The following is a 19,001-nucleotide window of genomic DNA, read 5'->3' as shown; positions in this document are numbered from 1 at the left end:
TTTTGAAATTTGCGCGTGACAAAGACAGATTGAGAGGGAGATTTGCGCCGGGCTATGGCGCCGAACCGAATCGGCACGTCCTCTCGGGCTATCGCGTTTGGCCGAGCTATGTCGCTGACCGCAATGCGAAGACATGCATGTGCCCAACCGAGCTTTTGACTCGGCTAAGTCTTTGGTTGGATCCGCAGTGGTGCATTTGGACTGAGCCAAGCACAGCCCGGAATGAATTTAGACCGGGATGAAGGCCTGCACGCCTCACGGCCAATCTGTTTGGATGGACCGACTTCTTACAGTTCGGCCGTCCCGGTCATGGTGGTGTTTCTTCCCAAGGGATAGATCGGTCATGATATCCCGGTTGAGTGTGCCACCTGGACCAATGGTGTGATGGAGGGGAAATCCACTCGTGGCACGCGTTAATACCGTTTGGCAGTTCCACACACGCTGTTTGGAGGTTTTGGCCTTTACACGCGTAAGGAAGGTAGAGGGGAGCACTACCACCTGTCTAAGGAAGGACAACAGAAGTAGTGCGCCCACAATCTCTGAGGCTGCATGGCCAGCCTAGAAAAAGGAGGCATGGAGGACGTTGGAGGTATTTAATCTGAGGAATTCCCAACTCTCTCTCTCTCAAAAGTGCTCTATCCTTCTTCAAGTGTGCTGACTTGATCGTCGGAGGGTCTATCCGGCAGCACACCGCCGGGCAGCTCATCGTCTTTCTGTTTTCAGGCCAAGCGACGCTGCGTAAAGCTCGAGCGCAAGGAGTACGAAGAACAAAGGATATTTCACCCCCGTACAATTGGCACCGTCTGTGGGAAAAACTCGACAGACAAACCTTGCTCTTCAAGCTTTTTCGACTGTTTCCATGGCTAACCATGACGAAACTCCACTGTCCGTCGTCGATGGTATCACACCGGAGTCTGTCCGACGGAGAGATGGCCCTCCTGCTATTCCCACCATGGCGGGCTTGGAGACCTCTTCCAGGGGTGCGCGCGACAAACACGCAAGGAGCACTGATCGCTCGAAGAGTCCAGAGAGTCACATGCTTAGCGCCTGGAGCACAAACTCAAAGACCAGGACGCTCTCATTCGCAAGATGGCAGCTGAAACGGAGGCGGTAAAGCGCCAGATGAAGGGGAAGGGTACTGCTCGAGAGGGCAACCTCAGTGAGCGCACCCTGCCCTCTCGCTCTGGCAGTTGCCACCAGGAAAGGACGTCTTCCCTCTCTATCACTAGACGCTATGGGGTAGGAGACTCCGACCCACAGGTAGGAAGGTCTCATACTCGCGACGGCAGCTACCGTCCCTCGCACCTCTCGTCGACGTTGAGAAACTCTTTCTCTATCCATTCGGGAGACCTGGGGGATGTACTGGAAGAGAGGGCTCGCCGTAGACAGACCCGAAGGCTGCCGGCATCGCAAAGGCTAGGTTCCCAAATCTGTTGTAGTGAGGAAGTGGCAATGCCTGCGCCTAGGATGATAGCACCAGGGGACAGAGAGCTAGCAAGACTTACCGCTTCCCCGTTGTCCCCAGAAATTGAGAGCACGTTGCTCCCTGCCGGATTCCACCAGCCTAAGTTCACATTGTACGACGGCAAGACTGATCTGTACATGGACGTGAGTCATTACCGGCAAGTAATGGCAGGACATCGACACAATGACGCCCTCATGTGCCTCATATTCCCAGCAAGCTTGGGCGAACTAGGCCTGAAGTGGTTCGAAAGGCTTCCGGAGGGGAGCATCGAGGGCTGGCAACAACTAACAGAGGCCTTCATCACCAGATTCAAAACCAACACTCGAACACCAAAGGAGGTCGACCATCTCCTGGGCGTTAAGATGGAATCTGGAGGTTCTTTGAACGCATACAATGTCAAGTACTGGGAAACTTACAACGAGATCCTCGACTGTCCCACCAATTTGGCGATCACCCAATACAAGCGGGGTCTCCCAGTCGGACATAGGCTGCGAGATTCGCTTACGATGCACCAGCCCACTACCATGGAATCTTTGATGCGACGGATCAACGAACACATCCGAGTGGAGGACGATGCTGCCACCGCGACCGAGAAAGAGAATCCGGTCCTGGGGGACAGAAGAGTGGCGGGGAAGGTTCACTTGGTAGGGCAGGAGGACAACCGCCCAAACGACCGGTCAAAAGATCAACGTCGTGGCTCAAACCACGATGATAGGAACAAAGGTTGCAGAAACGACCGAGCTAACGCTCCTCGTGATGAAGAGGAAGATGCCAAGAGAAAGTTGAAAGCGCGAACCGGTATCACCACGGTCTTTAAAATCCCTATTTACCGCATCCTGAGTGAAATCCGAAGTGAACCCTACGTCCGTTGGCCGGCCAAGTTGGGAAACACGCAGAGAGGCTTCAACTCAAGGTATCGCTGCACCTTCTATGAAGAACGAGGGCACCGAACGGAGGACTGTGTGCCGCTAAAACAACATTTGGAGGAGTTGGTGGCGGCAGGGCATCTGGACCAATACATAGACGGCGGTATGAAAGCCGCTCCCCAGGGACAGGGCGAGCCAAACGGCCTCGCCGTCCTGGATGCAGCGTCGTAGGGTGTGATCAATGTCATCCATAGCATCATTGAGCCGGCAAGGGTCTGCGAACTAAAAGTGATGATCAAGAAAGCTGAGCACATGAGAAAGGTGCTCTCCGTTCAGCCCGCTGTGAAAAAAGGGAAGACCGAGGAAAAAGACGTCCTGACCTTTTCTAGCAAAGACTTTGAAAGGATTTAAGTGCCTCATAATGACGCCCTAGTGGTGACCCTCTGTGTCAAGGACTTCGACATCAAAAGAATTCTGGTTGACGAGAGGAATTCGGTCGAGATCATGTATTACGACGCATTCAAACAGATGAAGTTGGAGGACAAAGACTTGGCCCCCGCAACGTCTCCATTGGTTGGCTTTAACTCTCAACCAGAATGGCCAATCGGAAAGATCATATTGCCGGTCAAAGCGGGATCAGTCACGAAGCAAGTGGAGTTTTGGGTGCTTAAAGTCCCATTGACCTACAACTTAATTTTGGGCAGGGGCTGGTTGCATGCCATGTAGGCGGTAGCATCGACCTTCCATCAGGCCTTGCGCCTCTCGGCACCAACCGGATAGATAGAAGAGGTTTGGGGAGACCAGGTGATGGCAAGACAGTGCTTCGTCGCAGTAAATGGCAGCAGAGCTGCCAAGGGCTTTGTGCAGATGATAGAGGACCCCCAGGGGAAGGAAGTCCTGGAAGACGTAGGAAGAAAGGCCGAGGAGAAATCGGTTGAAGACTTGGTGGAGGTGCGCATGGATGAGAACGACCCAAACAAGTTCTTTCTTTTGGGCTCATCCCTGTCCAGCGCCGAGCGACTTGAGTACGTTGACTTTTTGATTTTCAATATGGAGGCCTTCGCATGGACGCCTTACGATATGCCTGGCGTCGACCCTAGCTTCATTTGCCACCAGTTAAACATCTTTCCAAATGCATGGCCGGTCATCTAAAGGACACGGCGCTCGGCCTTGCACCATGCCGAGATAGTAGCGGATGAGGTCAAGAATTTGTTGGAAGTGGGGGGCAATAGAAGAAGTGCAATATCCTAGGTGGATATCTAACACGGTGGTGGTGCCGAAAAAGAACGGCAAGTGGCGGGTGTGCGTTGATAACAAGACGGTCAACCGTGCGTGCCCAAAGGATAGCTTCTCCTTTCCAAGAATCGACCAGCTGGTGGACTTGACCGCTGGCCATCAGAGGTTCAGCTTCCTCGATGCGTATCGTGGCTACCACCAGATAGCCATGCATGAACCAGACCGAGAGATCACATCGTTCACCACTCTGCGTGGCCTGTACTGCTACAAGGTCATGCCATTCGGACTAAAAAACGCTGGGGCAACTTTTCAAAGGATGGTAACCAAGATGTTTGCTCCCCTTCTAGGCCGCACCATGGAGGCTTACATCGATGATATGGTGGTAAAGAGCAAGGAAAAATCTCGACACCTCGCCGACCTAGCAGAGATGTTCACTACACTCAAACATCACAAGCTGCGTTTGAATGCCTCCAAGTGCGCCTTCAGAGTCGGCATCGGAAAATTCCTAGGTTTTTTGGTCACGAACCGAGGAATTGAAGCCGACCCTTCCCAAATCAAGGTGATACAAGAGCTGGAGCGCCCAAACTCCACGAAGGATGTGCAACATCTTGTCGGGATGGCAGCCGCGCTGAACAGATTTATCAGCCGGTCTTCAGATCGTTGCTGGCCCTTCTTCAAAACTTTGAAGGCCAAGTTCTTCTGGGATGACGAATGTGACCGTGCATTGGCGGATCTGAAAGCATACCTTTCCTCAGCCCTTATCCTGGTCACACCAAAACCGGGTGAAGAACTGTATCTCTACTTGGCAGTCTCTCAACATGCGGTAAGCGCCGTGCTGAGGGTACCCAGCACCTCTCCATCTTCTACGTAAGCAAGACTTTGCTCCCAGCTGAATCAAGATATCTGCCGCTAGAAAAATTGGCTCTGGCCCTGATGATGGCCTCCAGAAAGCTAGCGCACTATTTTCATGCTCACACAGTCGTTGTGCTAACTGAATTTCCACTTAAGGTGCTCTTCGAAAAGGCTGATTTTACCGGCAGAACTCTAAAATGGGCTGTAGAATTGGGGCAGTATGATATCAAGTTTCAACCGCGCACTGCCATCAAAGCTCAAGCTCTTGCCGACTTCGTGGTGGAATTTGCCCCAGGAACACACCCCGTTTGCCCTATCGATGTGGCCAGCGCGGATTTGGCGCAGCCCATGGCTCAGATAGCAGATACGAATAGCGGACAACAAGTGGCGGAAGGGGAAACGAAAGCCGAACAAAAAATGCAGGAACCGGACAACCTGTCAAAGCACGGGCTCGATCGAGGCATAGAAAGAAACCAGAATGAACCAACCAGTACCCCGCAGCTGAAGAGCTCCCAAAATCCCTCCGACTGTTGGAAATTGTTCATTGGTGAGATGTGGAAACTCTTCGTCGATGGGGCCTCCAACAGGCACGGCGCTGGGCTGGGGATCGTCCTGACCTCCCCAGATGGGCTGACCATAGATCACACTCGATTTTCCAGCGTTCAACAATGAGGCAAAATATGAAGCCTTCCTTGCCGGATTGAAAAGCGCATTGAGGATGAAAGCGTCGGAGCTTATGGTATTCAGCGACTCCAAACTGGTGATCAATCAGGTCTCTGGAGAGTATGAGGCCAGGGATGAAAGGATGGCCAAATATATGGCGCTGGTACGCGTTGAACTCAAAAGGTTTGTTGCGATAAGAATGGAACAAATTAACCGCGAGGAGAACAACGCAGCTGACGAACTGGCCGACCTGGCATCCATGCAAACAACTTTTCCCAATTCTTTGATGACAGATTTTTTGCCCCGGCCTAGCATTGAGGAACCGGAGGTGCTCGAAGTACTCTGCGCCGACTTAGGACCATCCTGGATGGACTCCATCATCACCTTCCTAAAGGATAGAATTCTACCAGAAGAAAAGAAGGCGGTCAACAAAATCCGAGCCAAATCAGAGCGGTTTTGGCTCTCTCCATCTCGAGCCTTATACAAGAAGTCTTTCACTGGGCCGTATCTGAAGTGCGTCCACCTCGACAAGGTGGAAGCTTTCCTCTATGAGATTCATGAAGGCATCCGCGGGAGTCGTATTGGGGGAAGGTCTTTGACTTACCGAGCGATTTCCCAAGGTTATTGGTGGCCGTCCATGCAGGCGGACGCGCAGAAATACGTTCGCAGGTGTGAAAAATGTCAAAAATTTGCTCACCAAATCCACCAGCCAGCCAGAGAGCTGCTCCCCCTTACAAGTCCTTGGCTGTTTGCGCTTTGGGGGCTGGATATTGTGGGACCAATCCCAACAGCTCCGGGCAACCGCAAGTTTTTCATCGTTGCTACCGACTACTTCACTAAGTGGGTTGAGGTCGAGCCGTTGGCAACCATAAAGGAAAAAGATGTGAAGAAGTTTGTTTGGCAAAATGTCGTCACTCGCTTCGGTATACCGAAGGCCCTTATTTCAGATAATGGCACTCAGTTCGATGGGAAACTCTTTCGCGGATTTTGCGAAGAGTTAAAGATTGAGTTCTACAACTCAACACCGGCCTACCCTCAGTCAAATGGTCAAGCAGAAGCCTCAAACAAGACCATCCTGGACGGGCTGAAGAAGCGGCTAGAGAAAGCCAAAGGGAAGTGGCCTGAAGAACTACCCAAGGTGCTCTAGGCATACTGCACCACGCCGAGACGTTCGACCGGGAAAACATCATTTGTCTTGGCCTATGGCATGGAGGCTGTTATCCCACTGGAAATCGGCATGCCAACCATCCGGTCTGAAAGTTTTCAGCCAGACTTGAATAATGAAGCAGTGGCCTTGGAGCTTGACCTAGCTGAAGAAAGAAGGGAACGGGCGCTAATCCACATTGCAACCTACCAGCAAGAACTCTCTAGGAAATACAACAAGACCGTGCATCCAAGGCTATTCAAGATCGGAGACTGGGTCTTGAGAAAGGTGATGGGCAACACGGTGATCCCTGTCGAAGGCAACCTAGGTGCAAATTGGGAAGGGCTGTATAAGGTAACTGGCCTTGCAGGCAAAGGGGCATACCATCTAGAAGATTTAGATGGTAAAGCTATCCCCAGACCGTGGAATGCAGCTAATCTTAAGATTTTTTACTTCTGAAATGTAATCTCTTCTGTTCCTTTCTCTTTTGAATATTGGCCCTTTGACACCAGATGTAAATCTCTGACGTGTAATGAAAGATGACCCTATATTTTCCTGCCTCCTCCTTATATTATGTGTTTCTGTACAATGACATCACAAGGGTATTGGGCCACTATTGTAGAGACCCTAATTTTTGTAATTACCATAAAATCCCTAACCTTGAGTTTATTTCAATAAAGCCCTTGAATTTTTATTTAATTGCGTTTTAAACCCTAGAATCAGAAAGCATCGCGGATTAATTCAATTAAACCCTAATCGATCCCGGTAGATTAATAATCACCTTTAAAACCATATTATTAATTATTAGACCGTATAATTATAGATTCATCACTTTAAAATCTTAATTCCCGGTAACGTCGTTTTTGCTTGGTTTCTCGCCTTTGTTTGCGCTTTAATTTAACAGGATCCAAATTTATTATTTTAACTATTTTCTAATGTTAGTATATTAATAACATATATCAAGGTTTCATAAATTTAGACTTGGTCCCTATACACTTTTATTTTATTACATTCCAACCCCTAATTGTAATATTTTATTAATTAATGTACTTGTATTATATTATGTTTATAAATACAAATATCTCATACATATATCTCATACAAATATCATATATATATGTCTTGGAGCCCAAGTTGTTGACCATGTGATGGAAAAAGGGCCATAATTGCAACTTTGACAATTTGCACTTAGGGAACTTAGTCCCCAAGAAACCTTCCCAATCTTTTCTCTCTCTCTATATATATATATATATGCACACTTCTCCCCCCTCATTATATACATTTTCAGCCATCCACTAGAGGAGTGAGAGAGAGTGATCTTGGAAAAAAAAGAGAGAGGGAGAGAGTGAGAGAGAAGAAGAGGAGAAGAAAAGGAAGAATTGTGTTAGTCTTGTACAACAAAGGTAAGCATACAACACCTCTTCTCTCAAGTTCTCTTACCACTTGTTTTTCCCCTCCTAATACATGCTCTTTGTATATATATGTTGTAGTCTAGGCCTACACTCTTGTATAAGTGTGTATTAATCAAGAAATGGTATGCTTCACTTTCTTTCTTAAATTTCCAGCAGCAAATCTTTTCCCTCTCTTGAATTTATTTTCCCACCAAAACTCCATAAAATCAAAATCTGTTTTTATGGTACAATATTTGGTATGTCTAGAGTATGTGGTAATTTTTGTAGGTCCTAAGGATGCGTTTTTATAACCTAAACAAATTTTCTAAGTTTGTTACTCACAGAACCAGAAAAACAGTCAACTTTATCTATTTTTTAGAAAATTCCAGAAAAATAATCTTGAGCCCAATTTTATGTCAAAATATTAATCTTGGTGTTATATTTTAACTAAAATTTGTTTGAGCTCAAGAGAGCAAGGGGTTTGAGAGAAAAACCGATTTGCGTAACGGTCAACGAATCTGGACAGATCTTGGTAATTTTGAATTATCTTAAAATCTAAAATACCTATCCTACTTTCGTAAATTGAGTCTGAAACTAGACTTATTTATCTACAAACTCACATGAGGCCAGGTACTTAGGGCCAATAAAAGTTTTTTTTTCAAAATTATTTTCGAACTGGTTCAAAATCTGGAAATCTGGAAATTTGTGTTAACATGCTCTTATTTGGTTTGCAACTCTTATATTCTATGTTTCTTGAATGTCGTAGTCTTGATATGTAATTTGTGATAAATTGTAAATTTTCTTTACCATGAATAAATTACTTCTTGTTTAGTTTGGATTTATAATTATACTGACCCTGCTTTGCTATAACTGAGAACATAACACACTTAATAAATGGGAAATCAAATGGGATGGTAATGGGTTGCGATCATTGCATTAAATTTTATGAGATAATGAACGATTGATTCAAGAGTATGATATAATGGAATGTGTTCCATTTTTGTGAAGTCTTGCGCAAGTGTGTTTTCGAACCATAACATGGCACGGGAGGTATTCTGGCTGCTTAACGGAAATGGGAGGCATAAGGGTGGCAGTGAGGGTCTCACACAGGGAAAGTATCCCTGGAAGCCCGTTCCCTTGGGGCAGACCGTGATGTCACCACTCGGGTATGTAACCCAGGTGTGTGGGCATCATTGGTAAATTGTGCGGTAAGCGACGCATTGGTATTGTATTAACCAAGGGGGAGTCAGAATTGCCCGTGGCCAGTGTAGTGGTTGGGTAGGAACGGCATTCCGCGGGGAGTTGCCTAGAACTAACAAAAATTGACTATTATTCATGAGAATTGAAATTTAATTATAAGCTCTGCTTAATTTTTGCTTTCATTGTATGTTATGATCATGCCGTTATTTTCTTGTGTATTTGGAATGGGAAAGGGGTCGGGGTGTGTATGTTTACTGGGCATTCCAAGCTCATGGCGTTTTATGCCAAGTAAAGGCGAGTTTTACACCAAGAACAGAATCCCTAAAAGCTTTGTGGAACCGTGGCTGTCTTAGAAATTAGATTGCATATTTCCTGTATTTTGGATAATCTTTTTGTATCAAGGAACCGAGATGTATTTAAAGACTTGAAGAATTTTATCTGTAACTATTATTAATATTTGATTTTAGTGTAATTATTTGTATTTTGTGCTTAAAAATGATGTGTATCCTCTAGCTAAACCTCGGTGCATCGTTGTATTATATTATCAAAATTTGGGGCGTCACAACTATGAATGCCAGGGGCAAGAAGCCAACAATGGCTTGACAGAGGGTGTACAAACAGTTGGTGTATTGTCCAACTTGCATAAGGGCCGAGTTGATTTTACTCGCCCGAGTGAAATGTTGGCGTTTTGTCCAACTTGCAGAAGGGTCGAGCTGATTTTGTTCACCCAAGTGAAATGTTGGCATTTTGCCCAACTGGCAAAAGGGCCGAGCTGACTTTGTTCACCCGTGTAAACTGTTGGTGTTTTGTCCAACTTGCAGAAGGGCCGAGCTAATTTGGCCATTCCCAAGTGAAATGTTGGCGTTTTGCCCAACTTGCAAAAGGGCCGAGCTGACTTTGCTTGCTCGAGTAAAATGTTGGCGTTTTGTCCAACTCGCAGAAGGGTCGAGCTGATTTTGCTCGCCCAAGTGAAATGTTGGCATTTTGCCCAACTTGCAAAAAGGGCCGAGCTGACTTTGCTTCCCCGAGTAAAATGTCGGCGTATTGTCCAACTTGCAGAAGGGCCGAGCTGACTTTGCTTGCCCGAATAAAATATCAGCGTTTTGTCCAACTTGCAGAAGGGCCGAGTTGACTTTGCTCGCCCGAATAAAATATCAGCGTTTTGTCCAACTTGCAGTAGGGTCGAATTGATTTTGCTCGCCCGAGTGAAATGTTGTCGTATTGCCCACTTGTACTGAGGCCGAGCTGCTTGGGCCATCCAGGTTTATGGCCGAGCTGATTTTACTCACCTGAGCTGGAACTTATATTCGACAAACATTTCAAATTGAAGAAGATTTGCTTATCATACCGAAGAAATAACAAAAATAGATATATGACGAGCAAAAGTTAAACTTTTCATTGATTAAGAAAGCGGAAGTACAAAAGTGGGGCTAAGCCCGGTTACATTTCAAAAAAAAAAAGGGAAAAAGGGCAGAAGATTGGTCTAAATCTACATTAACGGTTTGCTCGGCCAATCCCTCTTCAGCCTCATCTGCTAGCGCATCTACCACCGTGACAACCTCTTGCTCGATCTCTCGATCCTTGGCCCCTTCCTCAAAAGCTTCAGAAGGAGGATGTTGCTCGGCCGGTTGCACGACGGTAGCTTCTGCTTCAGCTGCTTGTTTGGCTTCTTCGATTAGCCTCCTCTGCATGGCGCCGGCATAAGCTTGCATATAGGCCGGGATGAAGGCAGCAGGAGGGTTTCGAAACACCTCGGCGTCCTGACCATGGCCAAGTTTTTCCACGGCGGCTTTCCAACCGCACTGGGAAAAGATGTCCTTGGTCCCCTGGACCTGCCATTCATATGTTGTCTCACCCTCGGCATAACCACGGTCTCCAACCTCGTCGACCTCCTTCTCTGGCTTGGTTTTGTGAGCATCGCGGAGTTTGCACAGCTTGGCAATGTATCGGGCCTTCGTCACTTGGAGGTCCCTCTACTTGTCCTCGTCTGCCCGGGCCAATCATTCAGAAAGCTTGTCGCGCTCGGCCGCTGCTGCTTCCTGCGTGGCCTTCAGTTTCGCCAGCTCGGCCGTCTTGGCCTTGTTGTCAATAATTGCCTCCCGCAGACTTTTTCGCACAGCGATCATTCGCTCGTGGGCCAGGTAATTCTTCTGCGCGCCTGCGCAACAAACGAAAATGTCAGAACTCCACAACCGAGCAGACACTTGACAACAGGAGAACTTGCAAACTTACCAACACTATTGACTTTGTTGCCGAGCGGAGAACCTTCAGGTCGGACAGCTCTTCGTGCTTTTTCATGTCGGCAGGAAGGAGCAGCCCTTTGGTCATGTTGAAGCCGAGAGAGTAATCCTTGTCCGCGTAGACCGAGTCCGTCGTAGAGACAGCCCGGCCTTTGTATGTTAACCCGGGCGACCAGACTGGGTGGGCACTGGATCGAGCTGATGGCTCGGTGATCGGCTGTTCAGTCTGGTCCCCCAAGTTGGTAGAAGCATGCTCGGTTGAATCTTCATCTGCCAAATGTTGTTCGGTCTGATTTTTTCTCGGCCTTTTCTTCGACTGACCTACAGCTTGTTCGCTGGCCAGAGCCGGCACAACCCCCTCCTCTTGCAAGGTCGGCGTGGAAGAAGTTCTCCCAGCTACCTCCGGTGGCTGGGAGTCGCTTGCCTCACCGGTGATCATTGACTTGATAGCTTGGTTCTTGGCCATCTCTTGCTCGGTTGTCAAAGGGACCAGTTTGATCGGTGGAAGGCTGGGATCTGGTTCTGGAGAAGGTGTACGTAGGAAGTCGGTCACCCTGCTCTTGCGCGGCGCCGTGTAGCGGTAGCTTGGTTCGAAACCGTGCAACTTGGGTGATTCTCGCTCCTCAGCCGGATGACGCAACGCAACCCTTATTGCCTCCTGGTTTGCGCGGAAGTAATTCTTTGCCAAGAGTTTATAGTCTGCAACATAAAGGCAACTGTTAGACCGGCAGTAAAAAGAGCAACTTCAAAAAAATTGATGCCGAGATGCTCACCAGCACTCCCAAAGTCTTTTCTTATGTACCAGCCCGGTATGGGTGCTTCGGTGTCCTCATAATTACCGGACACCCACAAAAAATTGTCATCGTTGGTCTCTTTGTCCGGGTTACCTTCGATGAGTTTTGCTCGGCCTTTCCTGACCTTGAGATACCAGTAAAACCTACCTTTATTTTTACTAAATGCATATTGGTGAAATATCTCGGTGAGGCCGAGATTCAGACCAAGTATTCTATTTAGCTCGGCCACGCCGTTTATTATTTTGTATGTATTGTTGGAGACCTGGGTCGGGCACAGCCTAGTGTACCTTAAAAACTCGCAGATCAGGGGTTGGACCGGGAAGCGCAGGCCTCCTTCTAAATGGACACCACCGTGAAGGGGCATTGTTCCAGCTCGCCCCAGGGAGTGTCTCCTTTCTTGGCGAGCTCCAAGTGGACATCATCTGGAATATTGTACTCTCTACGGAACTCGGCCAGTGCCCCCGGAGAATTCACCATGAACCGGTACTTCCCCATCTATCCCGGTTTTATTTAGTTGGTTGATTTAGGTCGTATCTCGGTAAAAATTTGGTGAATGTTTGCTCGAACTTTGAGCTTCACCGATTGTAAAGCTGAACGGGCCTGGTCGGTGCTAGTTTGTTCTGCATTATTAAGAAACAAGTCCAAGGATTAGCGTGGCATAAATTGCACGGCTTCACTATCTGGGGCGTTTGATCGGTTCAATTTTCTTATCTCGGCTTCACTATGTGGCCGACCTGGCCTTCCTAGATCGGTTCTAGCCCCCCTTCTTGCAGCTTGGTCTCGGCCTCAAAACAAGACCACAAACAGGTTCTTGCTCGACCACAAACAAGACCAAAAACTTGGGTTTTGCTCGATCTCGCTCAGGGTTCAGGTTGTTTATCCTAAGTGTCAAGTCCGTGCATCGAAACTATGGGAAACAAGGGGCATGGGAGCCCCATCTGCTTCTCTGATTCCAGTTTTTCCTAAGTTGTACCAGTATTTCCCCAAATAGGGGGCACTGGTAAGATTCTAACAGTCCCAGGCAAGAACATGAAAAACGTAAATGGCGAGTACGGAGGAGGGGCAGGTAAACTTACCGATATGGACGCCAAGTGAGGAGCAGTTAACCACGATCTTGTCTACAGCCTTTGAGAGGACGAAGGTGGTCGAGAACGACTGGAGGAGCAGTGATGGCAGAAGCTTGGAAACTTGAAGGCTAGGGTTTGGCTCGAGAGAGAAGATGAACAGTAGCGGCGTATGTGACCCCTCATGTGCGTATATAAAGGAGGGGGGAAGCCAAAGGGCGGCAACCTTTTGAAATTTGCGTGTGACGAAGACAGCTGTGGGTCTACACGGAACCAATGGTGTGAAGCCACGTGGCATCGAAAAGATGGCTCTGTCAGTACGGTTGTACGATCGATGACTAGATTACTGGGGCAATCCCCGACGACCGACCAATTCGGATGGCCCGGTCAGAATGATAATCCCAAATCACACTCAGCTCAGATGGGAATAAGGGGCAATTGAGAGGGAGATTTGCGTCGGGCTATGGCGCTGAACCGAATCGGCATGGCCTCTCGGGCTATCGCGTTTGGCCGAGCTATGTCGCTGACCGCAATGCGAAGACATGCATGTGCCCAAGTGAGCTTTTGATTCGGCTAAGTCTTCGGTTGGATCCGCAGTGGTGCGTTTGGACCGAGCCAAGCACAGCCTGGAATGAATTTAGACCAGGATGAAGGCCTGCACGCCTCACGGCCAGTCAGTTCGGATGGACCGACTTCTTACAGTTCGGCCGTCCCGGTCGTGGTGGTGTTTCTTCCCAAGGGATAGATCGGTTGTGATATCCCGGTTGAGTGTGCCATCTAGACCAATGGTGTGATGGAGGGAAATCCACTCGTGGCAGGCACCAATTCCGTTTGGCAGTTCCACACACGCTATGGGATAGGAGACTCCGACCCACAGGTAGGAAGGTCTCATACTCGCGACGGCAACTACCGTCTCTCGCACCCCTCGTCGACGTTGAGATACTCTTTCTCTGTCCATTCGGGAGACCTGAGAGATGTACTGGAAGAGAGGGCTCGCCGCAGACAGACCCGAAGGTTGCCGGCATCGCAAAGGCTGGGCTCTCAGATCCGTTGTAGTGAGGAAGTGGCAATGCCTGCGCCTAGGATGATAGCACCAGGGGACAGAGAGCTAGCAAGACTTACCGCTACCCCGCTGTCCCCAGAAATTGAGAGCACGCCACTCCCTGCCGGATTCCACCAGCCTAAGTTCACGTTGTACGACAGCAAGACTGATCCGTACATGCACGTGAGTCATTACCGGCAAGTAATGGCAGGACATCGACGCAATGACGCCCTCATGTGCCTCATATTCCCAGCAAGCTTGGGCGAACTAGGCCTGAAGTGGTTCGAAAAGCTTCCGGAGGGGAGCATCGAGGGCTGGTAACAACTAACAGAGGCCTTCGTCACCAGATTCAAAACTAACACTCGAACACCAAAGGAGGTCGACCATCTCCTGGGCGTTAGGATGGAATCTGGAGGTTCTTTGAACGCATACAATGCTAAGTACTGGGAAACTTACAACGAGATCCTCGATTGCCCCACCAATTTGGCGATCACCCAATACAAGCGGGGTCTCCCAGTCGGACATAGGTTGCGACATTCGCTTACGATGCACCAGCCCACTACCATGGAATCTTTGATGCAGCGGATCAACGCACACATCCGAGTGGAAGACGATGCCGTCACTGCGATCGAGAAGGAGAATCCGGTCCTGGCGGACAGAAGAGTGGCGGGGAAGGTTCACTCGATAGGGTAGGAGGACCACCGCCCAAACGACCGAGCAAAAGATCAACGTCATGGCTCAAACCGCGATGATAGGAACAAAGGTCGCAGAAACGACCGAGCTAACGCTCCTCGTGATGAAGAGGAAGATGCCAAGACAAAGTTGAAAGCGCGAACCAGTATCACCACGGTCTTTAAAATCCCTATTTACCGCATCCTGATTGAAATCTGAGGTGAACCCTATGTCCGTTGGCCGGCCAAGTTGGGAAACACGCAGAGAGGCTTCAACTCGAGGTATCGCTGCACCTTCCATGAAGAACGAGGGCACCGAACGGAGGACTGTGTGCCGTTCAAACAACATTTGGAGGAGTTGGTGGCGGCAGGGCATCTGGACCAGTACATAGACGGTGGTATGAAAGCCGCTCCCCAGGGACAGGGCGAGCCAAACGGCCTCGTCGTCCTGGATGCAGCGCCGCAGGGCGTGATCAGTGTCATCCATGGCATCATTGAGCCGGCAAGGGTTTGCGAACTAAGAGGGATGATCAAGAAAGCTGAGCACATGAGAGAGGTGCTCTCCATTCAGACCGCCGTGAAAAAAGGGAAGACCGAGGAAAAAGACGTCCTGACCTTTTCTAGCAAAGACTTGGAAAGAATTCAAGTGCCTCATAATGACGCCCTAGTGGTGACCCTCTGCGTCAAGGACTTCGGCATCAATAGAATTCTGGTTGACTAGGGGAGTTCGGTCGAGATCATGTATTATGACGCATTCAAACAGATGAAGTTGGAGGACAAGGACTTGGCCCCCGCAACGTCTCCATTGGTTGACTTTAACTCTCAACCAAAATGGCCGATCGGAAAGATCATATTGCCGGTCAAAGCGGGATCAGTCACGAAGCAAGTGGAGTTTTGGGTGCTTAAAGTCCCATCGACCTACAACTTAATTTTGGGCAGGGGCTGGTTGCATGCCATGCAGGCGATAGCATTGACCTACCATCAGGTCCTGCGCTTCCCGACACCAACCGGATAGATAGAAGAGGTTTGGGGAGACCAGGTGATGGCAAGACAGTGCTTCGTCGCAGTAAATGGCAGCAGAGCTACCAAGGGCTTTGTGCTGATGATAGAGGGCCCCGAGGGAAAGGAAGTCCTGGAAGACGTAGGAAGAAAGGCCAAGGAGAAATCGGTCGAAGACTTGGTGGAGGCAAGTGCAACGGCAAACGCTTCCGTCGCAACTGCACTTGCTGAGGCTCAAGAGGGAGTTGCAGCGCCAAACACTCCCATCACAACTACACTTGCTGAGGCTCAAAAAGGTAGTTGCGGAGGCAAACAGATAGTGCACAGTACATGCAGAAGGACGCGTGGCACCTTCAGCCTGGTGGGTCAAGGCAGAATATTTCATGTGATCCTCTAGGCCACATGTCCTCTCTCTATTTGGCCATTTGGTGTCCTCTTGGTGCCATGGAAAAGCCTATATAAATAGGACCCATTTCTCAAGGTTCAACAAGAGGAATTTTGGAGATTTGGGGGAGATGTTGCCCATTTTGGCACTGCCATACATTTCTTCTTGAGCTACTTGGTTCACCCTCACCCAGCTGCACACTCTCCAACTTCCAGACAGTTGTTGCTGCTCATTCTCAAGCCACTTCCACCATTCTTGGACCATTAGCATAGTTTTGCCTCTAATCACCTTCTTTAACCTCGAACCCCCTTACATTTTTGGCGACTCCGCTGGGAAGCCTGCTTTGTTGATTGTTCATACCCGTGGTTTACACACCTCACTGGAAAAAAATGGCAGAGGATGAAGTTCAGCAAGGCTCTTCAAATGGCGGAGGAGCACATACAGAGGACTGTGACCACAGTGTTGTGATTGAGGCTGTTCAGTTACTCCAGGATACGCAGAGGGAGATCCTGGCAGCTTTGCAAACTCTCATTGATGCTATTATGGCCATGGCTTCTCGACCAGCTCCAGCGCAAGCACCTCCGCCCGTAGCAGTCCCAAACCCAGTGCCTAACCTGTTCCCTGAGGTTTGGGCTCCGATCCAGGTGCCTCCGGTGGTACTTTAGGCGAACAGTGCGACCGTTGGTTTAGCTACGCAGGAGCAAACTAGACCATTCCAGCCCACTCACTTTGTTCCTCTAGCCGATGAATAAGCTATGCTCGAGCAAGAGCATAGCAAGAAGCAACTCCCATCTCTTCCCGACTCAGATGTGAAGGCCCCGTACTCTCAGGAGATATTGACCATGCCATATCCAACTGGGTATATAGTGCCCAAGTTTATTAAGTTTGATGGAAAACAAGGCAATGCCAGAGAACAGGTGGTGAGGTTCATAGAAACTCTTGGTGTCCATGGCAGTGACCACTCTCTGCGCCTTCGGGAGTTTTCCAAGTCCACTTACTGAAAGGGCTTGCAGCTGGTATGTGAACTTGGCTCCCAACTCGATCAAGAGTTGGGAGGAGATGGTGAACAAGTTCCACACGAAGTTCTTCCAAGTCCGAGAGAAAGTTACAACCCTCACCCTTGGGCAAGATGTCCAAAAGGAGGGCGAAGATATACTGGACTATGTTAAGCGGTTCTAAGATAAGGCTAATGACTGTCATGAACTAGTGGACGAGGCCCATTTAGTCAGCATATGTGTGGAGGGGTGCCATTGGCGACTACAAAATTTTCTTGGTGAATCATAATCTGCCTACCATTTTAGCCTTGATTGAGGCAGTTAGGAACCTCAGTACCACTAGTCCCTTGCACAGAACTCGTGATAGCCACCGCTACCCTCGTAGTAGCAAAGTTGCTGCGGTAACCTCTGTAGGAGGGAGCCGCTCGCAAGGGGAGGCAACGTCCTCTCGGAAGAGAGAGAGTTATGAGGACAGAAATCCATGTCCTTGCAGCCTTGAGAATGTTAAGGCTCTGGTTAAAGAATGGGTAGCTGATGGTGAACTTACCTTGCCTCCAGTTGATGTCCCTCCAACCAAGGACAAAGAAAGCCCAGATTACTATGTCTATCACAGAACCACCAGACACCCTACTAGGGACTGTTGGACTTTGAAAAGTATCTTCAAGAAGAAAGTTGACGCAAATGAGCTGAAGTTCAAAAATGCCGGTAACCGTGATGTGCGGAAGGACCCTTATCCTAATCACAAGGAGAAGGGGAAGAATGTACATATATGATTGGCTATCTTGGGCCTGTGCGTGATCAAGTGCATATGGCGTCTTACTATGATGAGTTAGAAAAAATTGGAACCGGCCAGCTCCCTGAGACAGTACCTGCAGAGGCAAAATTCGCAAAGGATGCTAATGCCCAGGCCTTGTAAAACTCTGTTAAATTTCGCGCCTTGTTTGACCAGTTAGGGCTGAGCCAAGCCGCCAGGTTGGAAGCAACAAAAACCCTCATTAATATCTTTGAAGTGTACCATGATGAAGTTGTTGAGGCTAAGGAGTATGTGGCTCGGCGCATCCAGGAAGCTTATGGGGCCATTACTTTTTCAGAGGCAGACAGAGCATACCCATTTCCCCATAATGGTCCTCTTTTTGTCACGGCATACATCAATGATGTAGAGTTCAAGCGTGCTTTCCTTGATGGCGGGGGCGTCCATAAACATCATCACTACTGACACCTTTGCAAAGGCTGGTATCCCAGAGTCCAGGATGGTTCGCCAACCCATCACTGTGATGGGTTTTGGCGGCGAGAAAAAAGATACCAAGGGCCATGTGGTCATGGACTTAGCAGTTGGTGAGATCCGTTCCGCAACCAAGTTTCATGTGATTGAAGCAGACACAAATTGCCACATGATACTTGGCAGAGCTTGGATGCACCGATATGGAGCTATCCCGTCCAATTATCACCAATGCGCGAAGGCAAAGTTGGGAAAGCGCATAGTAACCATATAAATGCGTCTGAACAGCCATTTGGGGTTGAGGAGGCACACTATTTAGATGCAGTTTTCTTTACTGAGTTGTCAACGGGTGAAACTCCAAGGACCGGTAAAGTTGCAGGAGTAAAAAGGCATTCGGGATGTAGAGGCTGCTCCAGAAAGTAGTGGGCAGAAGAGGAGCAGCAAGCCCACAAGTCCTCCGCCCAAGATTGTTAAGGTGCGGGAGGGTGGTAAGACAGTTTACTACCTATGACGGGTCTTGGAGGCCAGGCTTCATACCTTGGGAGGATGGCCCCGAGACAAATAAATGTGACAATGACGAGTCCCAAGAAGAGTTGGTGGAGACGCCTGAGCCCACCCCTGAATGCGTGCAAGATAGACCCAAACCGCAGCAGGAGGTACTTGCTGAGGTCAACCTCAACGACTTACCAGGGCAGAGCAAGCCTCGTGTTCATCAGCGACACAATGGCTCCAACAGCTAAGGCAGAATTGATAACACTACTGAAGCGATACAGTG

At 48.8% G+C, this 19,001-nt stretch overlaps 2 protein-coding genes across 13 annotated transcripts in view; both read left to right on the top strand.

The window, feature by feature from the left end:
• LOC114322465 (uncharacterized) overlaps positions 1-19,001 on the top strand; it is a 59,400-nt gene that overhangs the window by 12,233 nt on the left and 28,166 nt on the right. The gene's annotated exons all lie outside the window — the stretch shown is intronic.
• Positions 6,290-6,685, top strand: LOC145809024 (uncharacterized). The gene has a single exon (XM_082907459.1). It carries the CDS (start codon positions 6,290-6,292, stop codon positions 6,683-6,685), a length of 396 nt encoding a protein of 131 aa, XP_082763585.1.

Source organism: Camellia sinensis, chromosome 1, assembly GCF_055761805.1.
Source record: "Camellia sinensis isolate YWXY chromosome 1, ASM5576180v1, whole genome shotgun sequence".
Lineage (NCBI taxonomy): Eukaryota > Viridiplantae > Streptophyta > Magnoliopsida > Ericales > Theaceae > Camellia > Camellia sinensis.
The sequence above is the reverse complement of the archived record's forward strand: the minus strand, read 5'-3'. Positions and strand labels throughout refer to the sequence as shown.

Bases quoted from the DNA above. Each gene is read 5' to 3' on its own strand.
- LOC145809024 (XM_082907459.1), top strand. From the start codon at position 6,290: ATGGAGGCTGTTATCCCACTGGAAATCGGCATGCCAACCATCCGGTCT.